This window comes from Oncorhynchus gorbuscha, linkage group LG04, assembly GCF_021184085.1.
Source record: "Oncorhynchus gorbuscha isolate QuinsamMale2020 ecotype Even-year linkage group LG04, OgorEven_v1.0, whole genome shotgun sequence".
In the NCBI taxonomy this organism is placed as follows: Eukaryota; Metazoa; Chordata; class Actinopteri; order Salmoniformes; family Salmonidae; genus Oncorhynchus; species Oncorhynchus gorbuscha.
The window spans coordinates 63,010,198-63,030,102 of record NC_060176.1 but is presented as its reverse complement, the minus strand read 5'-3'; the positions used below and the strand labels follow the sequence as shown (position 1 = coordinate 63,030,102).

At 43.9% G+C, this 19,905-nt stretch overlaps 1 protein-coding gene across 1 annotated transcript in view; it reads right to left on the bottom strand.

Moving 5' to 3' along the window:
• LOC124034454 (voltage-dependent N-type calcium channel subunit alpha-1B-like) overlaps positions 1 to 19,905 on the bottom strand; it is a 105,318-nt gene that overhangs the window by 38,311 nt on the left and 47,102 nt on the right. Inside the window, exons 13-20 of the mRNA XM_046347683.1 lie at positions 16,040 to 16,107; positions 15,467 to 15,573; positions 9,925 to 10,686; positions 9,524 to 9,717; positions 7,765 to 7,891; positions 5,573 to 5,702; positions 5,022 to 5,081; positions 2,181 to 2,287 (exon numbers count right to left, since the gene is read on the bottom strand). Coding sequence (XP_046203639.1) covers positions 2,181 to 2,287; positions 5,022 to 5,081; positions 5,573 to 5,702; positions 7,765 to 7,891; positions 9,524 to 9,717; positions 9,925 to 10,686; positions 15,467 to 15,573; positions 16,040 to 16,107 — 1,555 coding nt within the window. The remainder of the gene's footprint in view (positions 1 to 2,180; positions 2,288 to 5,021; positions 5,082 to 5,572; positions 5,703 to 7,764; positions 7,892 to 9,523; positions 9,718 to 9,924; positions 10,687 to 15,466; positions 15,574 to 16,039; positions 16,108 to 19,905) is intronic.

Here is a 19,905-nt window from a genome sequence, read left to right as displayed (position 1 = left end):
AGAATGGATGTCAAGAGGTGCATCCAACACAACGACAGCTGCAGATCACTGAGCCAGGCAGTTAGCAGCAGAATGGATGTCAAGAGGTGCATCCAACACAACGACAGCTGCAGATCACTGAGCCAGGCAGTTAGCAGCAGAATGGATGTCAAGAGGTGCATCCAACACAATGACAGCTGCAGATCACTGAGCCAGGCAGTTAGCAGCAGAATGGATGTCAAGAGGTGCATCCAACACAACGACAGCTGCAGATCACTGAGCCAGGCAGTTAGCAGCAGAATGGATGTCAAGAGGTGCATCCAACACAACGACAGCTGCAGATCACTGAGCCAGGCAGTTAGCAGCAGAATGGATGTCAAGAGGTGCATCCAACACAACGACAGCTGCAGATCACTGAGCCAGGCAGTTAGCAGCAGAATGGATGTCAAGAGGTGCATCCAACACAACGACAGCTGCAGATCACTGAGCCAGGCAGTTAGCAGCAGAATGGATGTCAAGAGGTGCATCCAACACAATGACAGCTGCAGATCACTGAGCCAGGCAGTTAGCAGCAGAATGGATGTCAAGAGGTGCATCCAACACAACGACAGCTGCAGATCACTGAGCCAGGCAGTTAGCAGCAGAATGGATGTCAAGAGGTGCATCCAACACAACGACAGCTGCAGATCACTGAGCCAGGCAGTTAGCACCGTGAGTCCCCTGACAGTGTACAGTAGTGGGTGACACATGGCCGTGGCGGTACGGTTCACTCACAATGAGGCAGTGGATCACATGGAGAATGAGGTCCGAGACATGCAGGGAGAATAATGTCCATCCATCAACACGGCCGGCTGTCTGTCAGAGTGGCTAGGGGAGGGTGTTGTAAACAAACACACGAGTGGGAATGGAGGCTGGAACTGTCTGGTCACAGTAAGCAGTCACCAATTTAGATACCTTGATGACACCAGTTTTGAAGACACTGTAAAGTTCCATGCAGAGAAAATGGCTTTCTTTCTTACTACCTTGTATTAGTAGTCACTGCTTAACTATGTGTGTTTTGTAATGAAAGCATGAGCTGCTATAGAGTAGAAGGATCATTCTCATCACAGCAACAGATGTATTTGTCTAGTGCAGTCCAAGTGAATATGTAGTCATGATAGGAGACAAGGAGAGTGAACACTGAGGTGACATGTCCCTTGTAGCAGAGAGGAACATGGACACCACAGATGATCTATGTTCAAGCAGATGAATGTGAGAGAAGACAAGTGGATTATGAAAAGATGAACATTAGAGAAAGAGAGATGATTGTGTCCCAATGATTGAGCATAGACCCTGCTACCTCTCACACACAGGGACAGGCAAGATGAGAGAGAGCGAGTGTGAGAGGGAGAGAGAGCGTGAAAACATTACCCCATGAAGCTCCTTCAAGAGATCCAAGCCACAAGGAAACAGAAGAGTAACTTTGAGTCATTAGCACACAAAACACATGTACACACACACACACACACACACACACACACACACACACACACACACACACACACACACACACACACACACACACACACACACACACACACACACACACACACACACACACACACACACACACACACACACACACACACACACACACACCATGAAATATGGCATTTTGTGGAGGTGAATTTAACGCAATTACAACCCCTACTACTGCAAAACACACCAAACGGTTGCTCTATCAGCATATAAACGACTAGGACATTAGGTATTCCTATTCTCCAATTGTGTTTTTATGGAACTAATGGTAAGTTCAGTCAATACCCCAGGCAGCAGCAACATTGGCAAGCATACAGGAGTACACAAAGTGTTTCAACTGAATGGCCCTATTCTCATAACAAAAACAGTTGGACCAAAAACTGAGCCAATAATGAATACAATATTGCAGCAGTAAGAGGTAACAGACATCATTATTCAGGAGTAGATATTCTACCGTATTGTACTGATGCAAGGAATTTCATGATAAGGAATTTCTCTGATGGGAAATTACAGACTAACTAGTGTATGTAAAAATGCATGCACAGCATGTCTACATATTTTACAACCAGTGTCTGGGAAAGTGCAATGAATCAGTTCTTTGTTCAAATTTGACGTGTGCAATTCTTCTTCTTTTTTTAAATGGGGGGGGATTATGAATGTTAGTAAGAAAATATTAAACTTACGAAAATGCAAATGCCACCAGTGCTCCACTGACCACAATGAAGTCCAGAATGTTCCAGAGATCTCTGAAGTAAGAACCAGGATGGAGCAGAAGGCCCAGGTCAACCATCTGGACCAATCAGAGAGCAGGGTTAGATGCTACAGTACACTGAGTGTGGCAGAACCTCCCATAGTCCTACACCAAATGTATTAAATTAAAGCTCCCATGCAGTCTTTGTCATTTTCTTTTTAAATCATAACTGTATGTCTAATACATCACTGTGTGTGTGTTTATTTGAATGAAAATAACTCCAAAATAGATATTTTATCATATATTTCCCTGAACCTCTATGTCCGTTGAAATGCTCAGTCTGATCACGTGGGCTTCAGGAAACACATTTGAAGATATTTACATACACAGCTCTGACTGGCTCATAGGATAGTCTAGAACCAACAAATGAGAAAATCATGTTTTTAACTGCACTGCCCTTTTCATCAACCAGTTGACATGGTGCCCTAGTAGCAGCCTAAGCACAGATCTCCTTTAAATTTGCACATATTTCATTAATTTTTTGGTGTTTCAAATATATATATATATATTTTCTTTTTATTATAATTTGTTGATAACATCACATTGTTATTGCTTATATCTGGAGTTTTTGAGCCATGGATTTGCAAGTAGACTGACTGGTTAACACGTTTTGGCTTGGCTAGCTAGTGTCATGACTCTCCTGTGAGGGTCCAAAGATCAGGTTTTCAATTAATCAACTTCTATCAGACCCCTCTCACCCGCAGAGGGGAGGAGAGATTGATGTGGGGGGGTTTTGTGACACCTCATGCCCGGTCATAAATTGTATGCAGCAGAGGACTCTCTTGGCTAATTAGTATCAACCAAAGGAATGTCTTTGTCCACCAGCCCAAAACTCTAATGTCCAAAAAATACACTGGGGACAATATTTCTAACATCCGAATGTGGGAAATGGTCAGATGTAAAAAACTAGTGTCATATTGTGTGAACCAAATACTGTATCTAAGGAAGGAAACCCCCTTTAGCTGTCACGTTTTCATCCAACCTGATGTGAATAGAATATGAAGAATGATTCAACTATTTTTGTTAAGATAAGAATGTGCTTTTGGTTTTCTAATGAGATAATGGTTTTTGATATCCTTTGCACATTAAGTAGCCATGCCCCAAGTGAGGTCAGAAAAGCCCTTTTCGACCAGAGTGCTGAGGACTGGCTAAGAATTAACATGTCAGGCCAGAAAGACGTGAGACTTTTGTACACACGTTGAAATCGTAAGAAACTTAAACTCTCAATACAAAAATTAACTTACAAGACAAGGACATCGCCAGTCTGCAACTGTGCATGTAAAGTGGTTTGGAATTTTGACTATCTACCTGAGGAAGAGGAGAAGAAAACTCCCCTCTCAAACAATCAATTTGTACGGCTAAGTAGCTGTTCTTTGGAAACAGCCCATTGGAGACCAGACAACTAAGAAGAAGGACATTGTGTTCTCTAGTGGACAATCAGAGCATGTACAAGTGGCCCACAGGAAAGGCTCACCGAAACAACTTTCCGAGAGGGCTTGGTTCCGACCGAGGTAAGCGATGAACGAACGGCATTCAACTCGTACATAGATTCATTATTAATTTTTTCCAAACAGGCGGCAGTTTGTGTGCAAGGTATATGATTAATGTGAAGACAGTCCTAGAATGTATCCACAATAAATGTCCCTTTTTCTCTCGCTCTCTACTTTCCCCACCCCCTTCTCCATCTCTGTGTAATACGCCGGCATATCTTGTCAGTCGCCTAGGGACCTTTGTCTCATGTAAGTGTGTATGTGTATTCTGTGCTATTATTTAGTTAGCTAGTAAATAAATAATTCAACCAATTTGTGCAGATCCAATAAGGTTACAACTGCTCAGAATTAGACTGATATGAGGTAATGATTAATAAATTACTTATCAATAAATAACTTATCTATCTTCTCGAGTTTAATTCGGGAGATGGTAACTTGTTAAACAACTTCTTCTGTGGTGCCTTAAATCCTAATGAGTTCATTGTTACATCATTCATTTAATTGAGTTACAATTCAACATAGTTAGTGGATTAAATAAATAACGGCCATTAGATTAATGAAAGTAAAGTCACAACACTAGCTAAAAAAAATGCATCTGGACATCTGTTTCAACTGGCTGCCAATTCCAGATCTTTTGAGAACATCATTTGAGGAGTCGCCTGAAGCATGAGAGGAATGGGAGACAGAGGAATACAGCCGTGCTAAGGCCGAGGGCTCATAGTGAGGACAACTGGCTACTACTCTGAACTTTGTGTGGTGAGCTTTCTGGCACCCAAAGCTGCTGAGACATCACCCAAGTAGATGCTACACAGAGTGGAAGAGGAGAAGTCCAGTGGCTATAAGACTCCGGCTGGTTGCCCTCTACAAGATCATCAGCAGACTCCATCACCATCATCTACCTTCCCTGTCCAGCTCCCTTCACTCAAGCAATGAACTGACCCTCTCCATCTTTGGATGCTAAATACTTGGTTGACTTGTCATGATATATTGCTTCTTTGTTTTTTTGTTGTTCTTGAAGCACTTTGAGATTCTATGAAAAGTGCTATAAAAAAGTAATACATTATTATTATTAAAGGGCTCTCACTTAGTAATGCATTTAATTAAACATGGGATGTGGCATGAGTCCAATACAACTATAGAAGTAACTGAGGGAAAAACAAAGAAATCAATCCTAGGCTAATATAGTGGAAGACTAAGACAGCTGCCAAAAGGATCTGAAAACATGTAATTTTTGTTCAGTCATTTAGCATGTAGTAAACATCACATGCTACCCAAGCTCTTACCTTAATCACCATCTCAAATGTGAAAACTCCCGTAAAGACGTAGTCCAGATACTTGAGCACCTGAACAGGAGAGTGAGTGCATTAGTAACTAAAAAACACAGCTAAGAGGCCATGCAAAGTGAATTATTCCTCCAGCTCATTTGAACAGCTGTCTGGTCCTCTCCTTGCTTACAGATCGATTTGGAAGAACTTTGTTGTCACACCTGTCATTATTTTTCTGACTGAGTCATCAGAGATGTCATGACAGTGTAGATATAAATCAGGGATCGGCTACTGGCAGCCCGCAGATCAATTTCCCCAAAATGTTGTGTATCAGCAGTTTTTATCTCGGTATGTCAGTCACTGACAGTCACTCAATTAGCACTTGTCAGCAAAAGGGCCCGCTCTGACTGCACCTCAGATTTTTTGTGGCCCCCACCCCCATCAAAGTTGTCCATCCCTCTGGTGTACATGTAGATGTACGGACTATGGCTGCCAGATTGATGGGACGTGTGTGTGTCTGGCATGTCTGCCTGTGTGTGGTGTGTGTGTGTGTGTTTGTGTAGACTCACATTGTTGCGTGGTGCGTTGGCCTGGACAGGGTCCTCAGCAGCCAATGCAATGCTACTCATAGATATCACTACCAGGATACACATCTCAAAGTACCGCAGGCTCACAATGTAATGACACAGACGCCGCACCCTGGAAAAGACGGAGAGAAAGAGAGAGAGAAATATATACATAGCTAACCTGCGAGACATCATCTAATGTAAACACTGTTCCTAGTAATGGCTGGCTGCATATAGACAGGCTATCACAGTGGCTGGCCGCATATAGACAGTGTCATAACTCTCCTGTGAAGACCTGAAGGATCAGATTGCAGTGGGTCCGCTCTACAGCGCCCTCTCTCTCTCGCAGAGGGAGGGTGGAGGGGGCCACATTATGGCGGTAGGAAAATACTATGCTCTGTAGTGTTTGAGATTAGAATGTAAACTCTGGAACACAGAGACACACTAGAACATCAAAAGTTTGAATAATTGAACAGTATTTCTGTATTCCAAGCAGTTGAAATGGTCCGTGGACACTTAAGGGACAATCATGTTGAGTTTTTTCATTTGGTGACCTCTCGAAGGACAGGAAACACACATTATTGTATCTTTGATTGTGTCCACTTCTCAATTATGGGGTTTACATCTAAATGTTGTGTAACGTATATGATTACATATGAAACTATTTGTGAAAAGATTAAATGTGATGTTAGCCTTCTAAATGAGAGGATGGGTTTTCATATAAAGTTTAACTAGTCAGTGGCTACGCCCCCGTGAGTACATACATTTACATTGGCGTCATAGAAAGACCCCTTCTTCCACAGAGTATAAAACCACTCGTGACAAAATTTACATTAGACCAGAAATATGGCACTGTCGCTACATGTTGAAATGGTTGGCAATACAAACTAGAGTCAAGATAACGCCCGAGACGAGGTCCCCACGTTGGAATGGCTATCACTCTAGAGACCAAAACATGCCGGGTGAACTACAACTCTATCAAAGGACAAGACCAGAAAACATGAAGCGGTAGCTATCTGTGGAAATGGTTGGCACCTCTACAAGAGTCAAAAATGCAGGGACGAGGTCCCCACATTGAAATGGCTAAGAAATCTACAAACTAAAGAACAATTATTCAGGCTGCAGCTGTTTAAATACTTTAGTCTGGTAAACGCATTCAATCTAAGAACATTTCTGAATGGGACTCTGAAGTATCCATTATAACAACCTAAAACTCCGATGGACTCTGATCTCTGGTGGACAAAACAGAGGCTTCCTGTAGACTGACTATCCAGCAGACGGACCGGCGATCGCAAAGAGGGACAGCCAAAAATTGTAAATGGCAATTTATTTTCGAATGAGCGGTTGTTCATGTTCAAAGTATTAGCAATTGCTATGAGTGTAGTTATCCTCTCTGAGTTTCCCGCTCTTGAGTGTCCCCACCCCCTTTCATTGTCTACCAAACCGTCATATCGGCTTAGCCCACTAGGGACTTTTCTATCAAGTCAGTAACCAACGTATGACCTATTTGTGTATGTGTTTATGTAATTCTGTGATTGATTAAGTTAGTTAGTAAATAACTAATTAAGCCAATTTGTATATTGCTGATTCATTATCTAGGCTAGGTTTCGAGCAGATAGCCAAGGGTTTGAGACATTCAGAATATGACTGATGAGGTAATAATCCATTAATACGTGAATGTAATTGATAAGACATGAAAATAACAGAAGAGTTATATTCTGGAAATTGAAACTCTATAAACAACATATTCCCGTGGTGCCCCGACTTCCTAGTTAATTAAAGTTACATGATTAGTTTAAATTGCATAATTAAATTACACACAGAGAATTGATTTGATAATATACAGTGATGATATGATGACATATGAATGATAGTGAATGATAGTCAACACTATAACAAAAGGCTAACACAATGGCTGGCTGCATATAGACAGGCTATCACAGTTTGCTGTTAATTGATCGTAGGTTTATGCAAAGGTTTACAGGAAATCTACAAAGATGGACATTTGAGTGAGTGTGTGGATTTAAAGGAAAGTGCTAGTCAATTGCCTTTAAGATATGCACTATAATATTAACAGGAGTTAAAAGTGGGACCATGTGACAATGTTCTCATGGACGGCAGAGTGCGTGTGGTTTGAATGGTATGAGTTGTGTAGCATATAGTATAGAGCTGCCCACGCCACGTGACCCACTCACATGTTGGTCTGGCCAAACACAAACATGGAGCTATAGGAGAGGATGGGTCTGGGTCCGGTCCGACTCAACGCCTCCAGGGTCTTCTTCTCCTTGTTCATAGGTACGGTCTCACAGTCTATACTGTTCACTGGGACACATATAAAAAGCTTTAGATATACCTCAGCAACACAGGACACTGAACTAACAGTACTAGAGTGAAAATATATTTACGAAACTGACTGGGGATGAGTGTTAGGGTTAAGGTTGGTACTGACTGGGGATGAGTGTTAGGGTTAAGGTTGGTACTGACTGGGGATGAGTGTTAGGGTTAAGGTTGGTACTGACTGGGGATGAGTGTTAGGGTTAAGATTGGTACTGACTGGGGATGAGTGTTAGGGTTAAGGTTGGTACTGACTGGGGATGAGTGTTAGGGTTATTGTTGGTACTGACTGGGGATGAGTGTTAGGGTTAAGGTTGGTACTGACTGGGGATAAGTGTTAGGGTTAAGGTTGGTACTGACTGGGGATGAGTGTTAGGGTTATTGTTGGTACTGACTGGGGATGAGTGTTAAGGTTATTGTTGGTACTGACTGGGCATGAGTGTTAGGGTTATTGTTGGTACTGACTGGGGATGAGTGTTAGGGTTAAGGTTGGTACTGACTGGGGATGAGTGTTAGGGTTAAGGTTGGTACTGACTGGGGATGAGTGTTAGGGTTAAGGTTGGTACTGACTGGGGATGAGTGTTAGGGTTAAGGTTGGTACTGACTGGAGATGAGTGTTAGGGTTAAGGTTGGTACTGACTGGGGATGAGTGTTAGGGTTATTGTTGGTACTGACTGGGGATGAGTGTTAGGGTTAAGGTTGGTACTGACTGGGGATGAGTGTTAGGGTTAAGGTTGGTACTGACTGGGGATGAGTGTTAGGGTTATTGTTGGTACTGACTGGGGATGAGTGTTAGGGTTATTGTTGGTACTGACTGGGGATGAGTGTTAGGGTTATTGTTGGTACTGACTGGGGATGAGTGTTAGGGTTAAGGTTGGTACTGACTGGGGATGAGTGTTAGGGTTAAGATTGGTACTGACTGGGGATGAGTGTTAGGGTTAAGGTTGGTACTGACTGGGGATGAGTGTTAGGGTTAAGATTGGTACTGACTGGGGATGAGTGTTAGGGTTAAGGTTGGTACTGACTGGGGATGAGTGTTAGGGTTATTGTTGGTACTGACTGGGGATGAGTGTTAGGGTTAAGGTTGGTACTGACTGGGGATGAGTGTTAGGGTTAAGGTTGGTACTGACTGGGGATGAGTGTTAGGGTTATTGTTGGTACTGACTGGGGATGAGTGTTAGGGTTATTGTTGGTACTGACTGGGGATGAGTGTTAGGGTTATTGTTGGTACTGACTGGGGATGAGTGTTAGGGTTAAGGTCGGTACTGACTGGGGATGAGTGTTAGGGTTAAGGTCGGTACTGACTGGGGATGAGTGTTAGGGTTAAGGTCGGTACTGACTGGGGATGAGTGTTAGGGTTATTGTTGGTACTGACTGGGGATGAGTGTTAGGGTTATTGTTGGTACTGACTGGGGATGAGTGTTAGGGTTAAGGTTGGTACTGACTGGGGATGAGTGTTAGGGTTATTGTTGGTACTGACTGGGGATGAGTGTTAGGGTTATTGTTGGTACTGACTGGGGATGAGTGTTAGGGTTAAGGTCGGTACTGACTGGGGATGAGTGTTAGGGTTAAGGTCGGTACTGACTGGGGATGAGTGTTAGGGTTAAGGTTAGTACTGACTGGGGATAAGGGAGGTCTCCCCAGGCGGGGAGATGATGGTGACAGGGGGGATGTGGATGGCCGTCCGTCCTGTCCGTCTGACATTCCTCTGTTTGTCTGAGTCTTCAGGTATCTCTGTGCTCCACCTCTGATCTCCAGGGTCCTGCTGGGTGCTAGTGACCATGGAGTCGCCCTCAGATTCCACATATCTGTCCCTGGGAAACAGAGGAAATTACCATAGAGCAAAACTCATTGATCTCTGGTACTAAGTAGACATCTGTTCCTCTAAAATAACGTTATGGGATATGCTTTAATCATTGCAAAATGATATGCCATATAGATTTGCAGTAGTTAACGAATATAGTCATGCAGAAGTCATCTGGAGACGTAAGAGAGAGAGCAAGGGACTGAGACAGTCTTACCTGTGGCCCTTCCCCCTCTCCCTCTCACTGTGCTCCTCTCCCTCCAGTGTGGACTTGCCCCTGTAACTGTGGGTCTTCTGTCTCCTCCTCTCCCCATTGGCCCTGTTCTCTCCCCTGGAGCATATCTCTCCCGAGCGGCCATCTTTGTGGCGTGACCTGCGCTCATCCTTGCGTCCGCTGTTGACAGTGCCATTACCCTCTCTGGCCTGTCTGTGGGAGTGGTGGTGGCGGTGCTCTCTCTCTCCCGTCCCAGTTCCCCCTCCACCTCCCTCGTCCACTGAGGTCTGCTGGTGGTGCCTCCTGCCACCCTCTCGGCTGTGTGACCGCTCACTCTTCCCCTCCTTGCACCGAGTCCCGTTGGGGTCCTTGCTGCGACTGTGATGGACATGGTGCCTACCCTCTTTGCCTGAATCTCCAATCTCATTGGCCTTGTCGATGGGTCTCTCCCTGTCCCGGTGGCGCCTACGTGGCTGGGGGCCGGCTGGGTCCCCAGGGTTATCTGTCTCCTCAGGGGTCCAGGGCTTGAGGTAGCCCATGGGGCCGGGGCCATCGTGGGGCTCCACGACCAGGGGCCGGTCCAGGTGGGTCTTCATGTCAGGGCGGATGTGCAGGGCGGAGGACATGCGTAGCCTCTCCTCAGGATCCAGCTCGCTGTACAGGGCCTCACTGCTGGCCCGCAGGTTGTGTCTCCTCAGCTGAGTGGTGCGCTGCTCCCACACTGACATCATCTTCAGAGACTTCTGCTGCTCCATACTGCTTCTGCTGCTCCAGACAGAGCAGAGGGACAAGGTAGTTCACCTTTAATAGGGTACACTGAAAAGCTCTCCTTTACTGCATGAGTTACATGTATTTGATGTATTCGAAGAGAAGGATAAAAACAGAATTATGGAATACATCACATATCAGAAGACATAAAACTCCTGCATGCTGAATTATATACAGCATGCAAGTACGATGAAGGTTTCTTCACAGCAAAACAGCCTGTTCCCACTCCATTACCACAGGTAAAAAGAAAGCCTTTATGGACAGGCCAAGCATGGTAGACCAAGGCCATGCTCTGACATGCTTCATTTGCGTGTCTTTAGAGTATTTTGAAATGGTTGAACACATGCATTCTAAATCAGTAGTCTTCCTACCACACGTATTCCAATAGATCATACATTACTTCCTTTGCTGTGTATAAAACAGAATTAACTCTCCTACAACAGCATGACAACTATATACAGTTGAAGTCGGAAGTTTACATACACCTTAGCCAAGTACATTTAAACTCAGTTTTTCCAAATTTCTGACATTTAATCCTTGTAAAAATTCCCTGTCTTAGGTCATTTAGGATCACCACTTTATTTTAAGAATGTGAAATGTCAGAATAATAGTAGAGAAAGATTTATTTCAGCTTTTATTTATTTCATCACATTCCCAGTGGGTCAGAAGTTTACATATTAGTATTTGGTAGCATTGCCTTTAAATTGTTTAACTTGGGTCAAACGTTTCAGGTAGCCTTCCACAAGCTTCCCACAATAAGTTGGGGGAAGTTTGACCCATTTCTCCTGACAGAGCTGGTGTAACTGAGTCAGGATTTGTAGGCCTCCATGCTCGCACATGCCTTTTCAGTTCTGCACTTCAAATTTTCTATAAGATTGAGGTCAGGGCTTTGTGATGGTCACTCCAATACCTTGACTTTGTTGTCCTTAAGCCATTTTGACGCAACTTTGGATGTATGCTTAGGGTCATTGTCCATTTGGAAGAACGATTTGCGACCAAGCTTTAGCTTCCTGACTGATGTCTTGAGATGTTGCTTCAATATATGCACATAATTTTCCTACTTCATGATGGCATCTATTTTGTGAAGTGGACCAGTCCCTCCTGCAGCAAAGCACCCCACAACATGATGCTGCCACCCCCATACTTCACGGTTATGGCCAAACATTTCTATTTTTGTTTCATCAGACCAGAGGACATTTCTCCAAAAAGTACGATCTTTGTAGCCATGTGCAGTTGCAAACCGTAGTCTGACTTTTTTTTATGGTGGTTTTGGAGCAGTGGCTTCTTCCTTGCTGAGCGACTTTTCTGGTTATGTCGATATAGGACTCGTTTTACTGTGGATATAGATATTTTGTACCTGTTTCCTCCAGCATCTTCACAAGGTCCTTTGCTGTTGTTCTGGGATTGATTTGCACTTTTCACAAGCAAAATACGTTCATCTCTAGGAGACAGAACGCGTCTCCTTCCTGAGTGGTATGACAGCTGTGTGGTCCCCATGGTGTTTATACTTGCGTACCATTGTTTGTACAGATGAGCGTGGTACCTTCAGGCGTTTGGAAATTGCTCTCAAGGATGAACCAAACTTGTGGAGGTCTACAATTTTTTTCTGAGGTCTTGGCTGATATACTTTGATTTTCCCAAGAGGTACTGAGTTTGGAGGTAAGTATACCTCCAATTGACTCACATGACGTCAATTAGCCTATCAGAAGCTTCTAAAGCCATGAAATCTATTTCCGGAATTTTCCAAGTTGTTTAAAGGCACAGTCAACTTGGTGTATGTAAACTTCTGACCCACTGGAATTGTGATACAGTGAATTATAAGTGAAATAATCTGTCTGTAAACAATTGTTGGAAAAATTACTTGTGTCATGCACAAAGTAGATGTCCTAACCGACTCATCAAAACTATAGTTTGTTAACAAGAAATGTGTGGAGTGGTTGAAAAACAAATGTTAATGACTCAAACCTAAGTGTATGTACACTTCCGACTTCAACTGTATACTATCATGTCTACTTGTTCTTGCCTAGTGGTCAACCCCAGGGCTGCAATCTTTCCTCCATTACTTCCCTGACAACAGAGTATAGCTCTAAACTATGAGGTCTCTGACATGGGGTGAATGGAGGGGAGGCAGGGGATTATTTGAGTGAATTTACAGTATAGTGTACGGTATACTACTGTATAAGGAGGAAATGATACATGCTTATGTAGGGCAAAATAAAGAAGCGGGACAAGAGTTTGGTTCCATCCTGCTTCAATAATGTAAACACGATGATGATGATGGTCATCACCAGGAAGGTATGTATGCTATTCAAGTAGATTGACATGGCCACCATAAGATAGTTGACCTCAAGTAGTGATGGACTGAGGAGCAGACATAACTCCTAAAACACATAAAGGAGCACATTGAAACAAACAAGGGGCAGACTAAGAGTAAGCTCCCGGCCATCAACAGGTTAGGAGACATTGAAAACAAACACAGGTAGAAACAAGAGTTGATAAAGACTGACAGAGGAGAAACATGGGGCGACACACATAACACAGAAACCAAATAACTTACTTCACTGAGAGGAGAACTAAAACTAAAGAAGACAAGGGAAAAACCCAGATGTTGGTATTGAACTACAATAAGGAGATTTAGTACTTGACTTTATGTTAAACACGTGCGTGTGTGTGTGTGTGTGTGTGTGTGTGTGTGTGTGTGTGTGTGTGTGTGTGTGTGTGTGTGTGTGTGTGTGTGTGTGTGTGTGTGTGTGCGTGCGTGCGTGCGTGCGTGCGTGCGTGCGTGCGTGCGTGCGTGCGTGCGTGCGTGCGTGCGTGTGTGTGTGTGTGTGTGTACCTGCGTGCAAGTTTGTGTGTGTGTGTGTGTGTTTTGCCTCTCCAGCTGCTTGACAGTGGCATCTGGTCCTGTGGCACATGGTGGCCATTACAGAGCTGCTCAGATGGAACTGCTGACTCACTGAGCGTCAGCTACAGTTTCTAGTGGCTTTGCTGTGGGTCATTAAGACAGGGAGTGAGAACGGCTTTCAGTATCTCCCCTACAGAACGTCTGCTCTACACAGCAGGGGCTTGCTGTTAACCCAGCTCAGCCCAGTCCAGTAGCACAACAGACTACCTCTGAGTGGTAAACCCAGTATAGGCAGGAAGTCATTCTTTAGAGAGGGAGAGTCACGAGGATTCACTGGTCCATCATGACAAACATATGTAGATACAGCATGAGCATACCATCTCATGACACCCATTACTGAGGCAGGCTTCCACATTCATCTGCAACAGTTCAACACAGTGGAAAACTCATAATGGTATGACACCATGCTCAGTTGGGAGTCAAGGGGGAGATGGAGGAAGGGGGGGGGTAGCCTGGTGGTCCAGTGTGGGCTTTAGCCAACTCCTCTCTGTGTTCGTTTCCAGCCAAGCCCAACATTAAAGGCATGATAACAATAGAAGAATTGGCTACTGTACACAGTGAATGGGACCCAGGCTAGGGAGGAGGAGGAGGGTGATGAGGTAAAGTGTAACGTAGAGTAAACACTCACAGTGAATTAACGCTGCAGACGGACGAGCTGCAAGAGAGTGCACCTCGACTTTGCTTTACAAAACTGCACATGCAAAAAAACAAAAGTTGGGGAAGGGAGAACAAAAGAGGGGGAGAGTTCAGAGTCAGAAGGAGGACAGGACACCCTCTTTCCATCTATCCACCTGTCTGTCCCTGTACTTTCCTATTAGACGTCAACTCAATGGGAGTCTCAGTTTGAGACCAGCAGACTGAGGAAACAAAGGAATGATAGTGGCAGTTTTGAGATGTTCAACCTGCAAGACAATAGTGAATATAGTCATATCTCGCAATGCAGAGACAGAAATCTCTGTGCAAGAGACTTATAGGTGCCATGTTTCAAGTCCAGTTACATTACATTTAGAATTAGTTTGAGGAAATATGGAGGAAAAAATACTCAAAACAAATATTAATAAGGTTCTCAAATTGATGGCTACATCACATGTTTAAAAAAATATAAAATAAGATAAAACAGTGCCTTGAAACATTTAAGACAAAACATTTAAAACAAGGACAGAATCACATATCCTGCTACCATCTACTATGAAGACACTAATTGCAGATGTTATACATAGGTGAACGGCAGTACAAGGATATAGTGCCACATATAATGACTGATATGCTCAATATCTCATGTGGACTATCTATTTAGCTAGCTCAATTGACATTTTACGTCAAGTGCCTGTCACTCAAAAGAGATTAGTGGTGGGGTACAACAATGGTTTACCCCACAGAACCATATGTCTGAATGTACAGCATTGTATGCTCAATCTATGCTCATTGTTTATGAAATCACCTTGCTGGCATTGCCCTCTCCGCTCCATGTTGGCCTGTGTACAGCATACTGTGTAGCCTATGTGGGGGTGGGAGCCAGAGTATTAAGGTATCTCTGACCCTTCTTAATCCTTTTACTAACTGCTTCTCACACATTTACAACATTGAGCCCTACAGTGACTCAAAGAGAGAACACATGATCTATCAAAACATCAGACATCGGGAACAGAAGGGTTAAATCATTCAAAACACAATCAACAAAAAACTGGGCCTACAGACAGGATAATATAACTTACAGTATATTGAGCCGCAAACAACACGACATCTCATGTAGACAAACTAAAACGAATATAAAAGAGCATCTCTCAGGAGGGGGAGACAGTGTGGTGTGCTTGGAGGGGGGGGGGGGGGTAAGCAGCGGGAAACTGGATCATACGCCATATCATGACTTACGCTGTGATGGAGATGTTAGCTGCCGAAATGGGGCTGACCTCCTTCACCTCCTTGACCTTCTGGAGGGCCATCTTCTTAGTGATGGCCACCTCCTGCTCCTCCTCGTCCTGGGGAGTACACACACACAGAGGAAAGAAGATCACACAGGGGTGGGTAGGAGGGCCATCAATGGAGACATGATGATAAGCCCTGCCACAAGCCAACAAATCAATGTCATCAACTCTTTCTGGAGTGACCACAAAGATTTAAGCCTCTTCCCCATAGGTGAAATATTAATGGTTTAAAATCCTACAACCAGTTAGGAGATTCATTGCTTTGAGTTATTGACCAGGACAAACAGCAGTCATCCCAGAACAGCACCAGACGACATGGTAAAGGAACTAGTAAAGCAAGGCACTCTATATCCTAATAGGAATATTACCTGACTAATTCAACAAGCATCAACGAAATGAATTTCCATGAGTCGTTTGATTAGACAGCTGACTTTTATGATGGATCATCAGCTGAACTCTTGCTCTCTCTCTCTCTCTCTCGTTCCGGGGCTGGACGCCCTACTGTAATATGTACCATTACCTTTGTGAGCTCCTGTGCGTTTGCAAGGTTGTCAACAGCGATGGCCAAGAAGACATTGAGCAGAGTGTCTGATCAGTGAGTGGTCAGGTAAGTTCAAACAGTCAATCAATCAATATTTACATGGGATCCTAATCATCCTATACAGCAGAGCTTGACATTAACTATTTTTTGCAACTTTCCCTTCAGACAAGTAGGACTGATTTTTCACTTGCCCCCCCCCCCCCCAAAAAAAAAGGTCTAACACCATTTTTACATAATTGTATAATGCAAGGGAGCACTTTACAAAATAAATTGCATTACTATATTTTTTACCATAGAGAATCAGACCAAAATGTAGGCTACATGCTGTCTATTGGCTTCTTTGTATATTCAAGCCTGCCTCAAAATACAACACTGCCCCTTTAACACAAATCAAACGCATATATATTTGTCACATGCGTCGAATACAACAGGTAGACCTTACCATGAAATGCTTAGTTACAAGCCCTTAATCAACAGGTAGACCTTACCATGAAATGCTTAGTTACAAGCCCTTAATCAACAGTCCAGTTCAGAAAAAATAAGAGTTAAGAAAATATTACAATAACGAGGCTATATACAGGTGGTACTGATACCGAGTCAATGTGCGGGGGTACAGGTTAGTCAAGGTAATTGAGGTAATATGTATGTAGGGTTAAAGTGACCGTGCATAGATAATAAACAGCAAGTAGCAGCAGCATAAAAAAAGGGGGGAGGGGGTCAATGCAAATGGTCCGGGTAGCCAGTTCATTAACTGTTCAGCAGTCTTATGGCTTGGTGGTAGAAGCTGTTAGGGAGCCTTTAACCCAATTAGTTCCACTATACCGCCGGCACATTTTGGACGAAGCCCTTTTAAACATTTTGTGTTTGAGCTACAGACCATTAGTTTGTGTGATAAACAGGGACAGAGCTAGAGAAGTGTTGGTGAGACAAGGGTGGATCCCGAAGGACTTTATACAAACATTTCCGTAGAGTCCAAATGGTTTGAGTTACAAACTGTTAAAAGCTATCTATGAAAAGCTGAGACTCTCATGAACCTGCACATGTAACATGTTTTGTTTACAAGCTACACAAGAGTGGTTAGAAGGTAAGGGGTTCTTATACATAGAAGATCATAGGAAAGTAAATGGTGCCGGAGGGGATGGCGGCTGTTTTACGGGCTCCTAACCAATTGTGCTATTTTGTGTGTTTTTTTCCCACATTGTTTGTAACTTTTATGGTACGTAATGTTTCTGCTTCCATCTCCTATGACCGAAAAGAGCTTCTGGATGCCATAACAGCAATTACTCACCTCGATCTGAACAAAGATTATTTCTTTAATGAGTCTGACGCGAAGGATTTACTGCTGGTTCCGGACCAGGCCCCAATCCCCCTCATTCACATGAAGAGGAGACTGAGATACAGAGGCGCGGATCCGGGTGCCTTGTGAGAATTCGTTGGCGAATGGGTCACCCATTTCTACCCTCCTTCCTATGGGCCAACATGCAATCACTTGAGAATAAACTGGATGAGCTCTGTTCGAGACTATCCTACCAACGGGACATTAAAAACTGTAATATTTTATGTTTCACTGAGTCGTGGCTGAACTACAACATAGATAAACAGTTGGCTGGATTTTCTGTGCATCGGCAAGACAGAACAGCTACTTCAAGTAAGACGAGAGGTGGTAGCCTGTGTTTATTTGTCAATAACAGCTGGCGCACAAGCTTTTGACGTTTTGCTCCCCTGCGGTAGAGTATGTCATGATAAGCTATAGACCACACTATCTACCAAGAGAGTTTTCATCTATATTTTTCGTAGCTGTCTATCTACCACCACAAACCAATGCTGGCACTAAGACCACACTAAAATAACTGTATAATGCCATAAGCAAACAAGAAAATGTTTATTCAGAAGCGTCGCTCCTAGCGGCCAGGGACGGCGCTCCTAATGACAGGTACAAAGCTCTCCCTCGCAATTCATTAGGCAAATTTGACTATAATTATATCCCCCCGATTCCTGCTTACAAGCAAAAACTAAAGCAGGAAGTACCAGTGACTCACTCAATACGGAAGTGGTCAGATGACATGGATGCTAAACTACAAGACTGTCTTGCGAGCACAGACTGGAATATGTTCCGGGATATATCCAATGGCATTGAGGAGTACACCACTTCAGTCCCCAGATTCATCAATAAGTGCATCGATGACGTCATCCCCACAGTGACCGTACGTACATACCCCAACCAGAAGCCATGGATTACAGGCAACATCCACACTGACCTAAAGGCTAGAGCTGCCGCTTTCAAGGAGCGGACAATAATGCAGACACTTATGAGAAATCCCGCTATGCCCTCAGACGAACTATCAAACAGTGAAAGCGTCCATACAGGACTTAGATTGATTCCTACTACACCGGCTCGGATGCTTGTTGGATGTGGCAGGGCTTGCAAACTACTATGGATCACAAAGGGAAATCCAGTCATAAGCTGCCCAGTGAAGCGAGCCTTCCAGATGAGCTAAATGCCATCTATGCTCGCTTCGAGGCAAGCAACACTGAAGCATGCACGAGAACACCTGTCCTTTGAAAGGCAGGTCATGGCTCACAACAGCATCATCCCGGAAAACGTAGACCCATTCCAATTCGCATACCGCACCAACAGATCCACAGATGATGCAATATCAATTGTACTCCACACTGCCCTTTCCCACCTGGACATGTACTCCACACTGCCCTTTCCCACCTGGCCATGTACTCCACACTGCCCTTTCCCACCTGGACAAAAGGAACACCTATGTCAGAATGCTGTTCATTGACTACAGCTAAGTGTTCAACGCCATAGTGCCCTCGAAGCTCATACCTAAGCTAAGGACCCTGGGACTAAACACCTCCCTCTGCAACTGGATTCTGGACTTCCTGACGGGCCGTCCCCAGGTGGTAAGGGTAGGCAACAACACATCTGCCACACTGATCTTCAACACAGGGGCCCCTCAGGGGTGCATGCTTAGTCCCCTCCTGTAATCCCTGTTCACCAATGACTGCGAGGCCAAGCACGACTCCAACACCATCATTAAGTTTGCCAATTACACAACAGTGGTAGGCCTGATCACCCACAATGATGAGACAGCCTATAGAGAGGAGGTCAGAGTCCTGGCAGTGTGGTGCCAAAAAGTGCTACAGCTGCACCATTGAGAGCATTCTGACTGGTTGCATCACCGCTTGGTATGGCAACAGCTCTGTATCCCAATGTGGGGCCAAGCTTTCTGCCATCTAGGACCTCTATACCAGGCGGTGTCAGTGGAAGGCCCTACAAATTGTCATAGACTGTTTTCTCTGCTATGGCACAGCAAGCGGTACTGGAGCGCCGAGTCGAGGTCCAAATGCTCCTTAAAGCTTCTACCACCAAGCCATAAGTCTGCTGAACAATTAATAAAATGGCTACCTGGACTATTTGATTTGACCCCCCTTTTTACGCTGCTGCTACTCTGTTTATTATCTATGCACAATCACTTTACCCCTACCTACAGGTACATATTACCTCAATTACCTTGACTAACCTGTACCCTCACACATTGACTTGGTACCCCCTGTATTTAGCCTCGTTATTATTATTTTATTGTGTTATTTCTTTGTTTGTTAGTATTTAGTCAATCTTTTCTTAAAATTGCATTTCACGGTAAGGTATCGGTTTGGACATGAGGCTGCAGCCAATATGCATATCACCTACACTTTGACATGTAGGCTTTTTATTTATGTACATGAAAAATAGATTTGAATATTATTCCAATGTTAGCCTCTCTGATCGGAGGAATTGTTTGACATTGTGATTTTAGTTCGATTTTTTATACTTTTCTTTTCGGACAATTGAA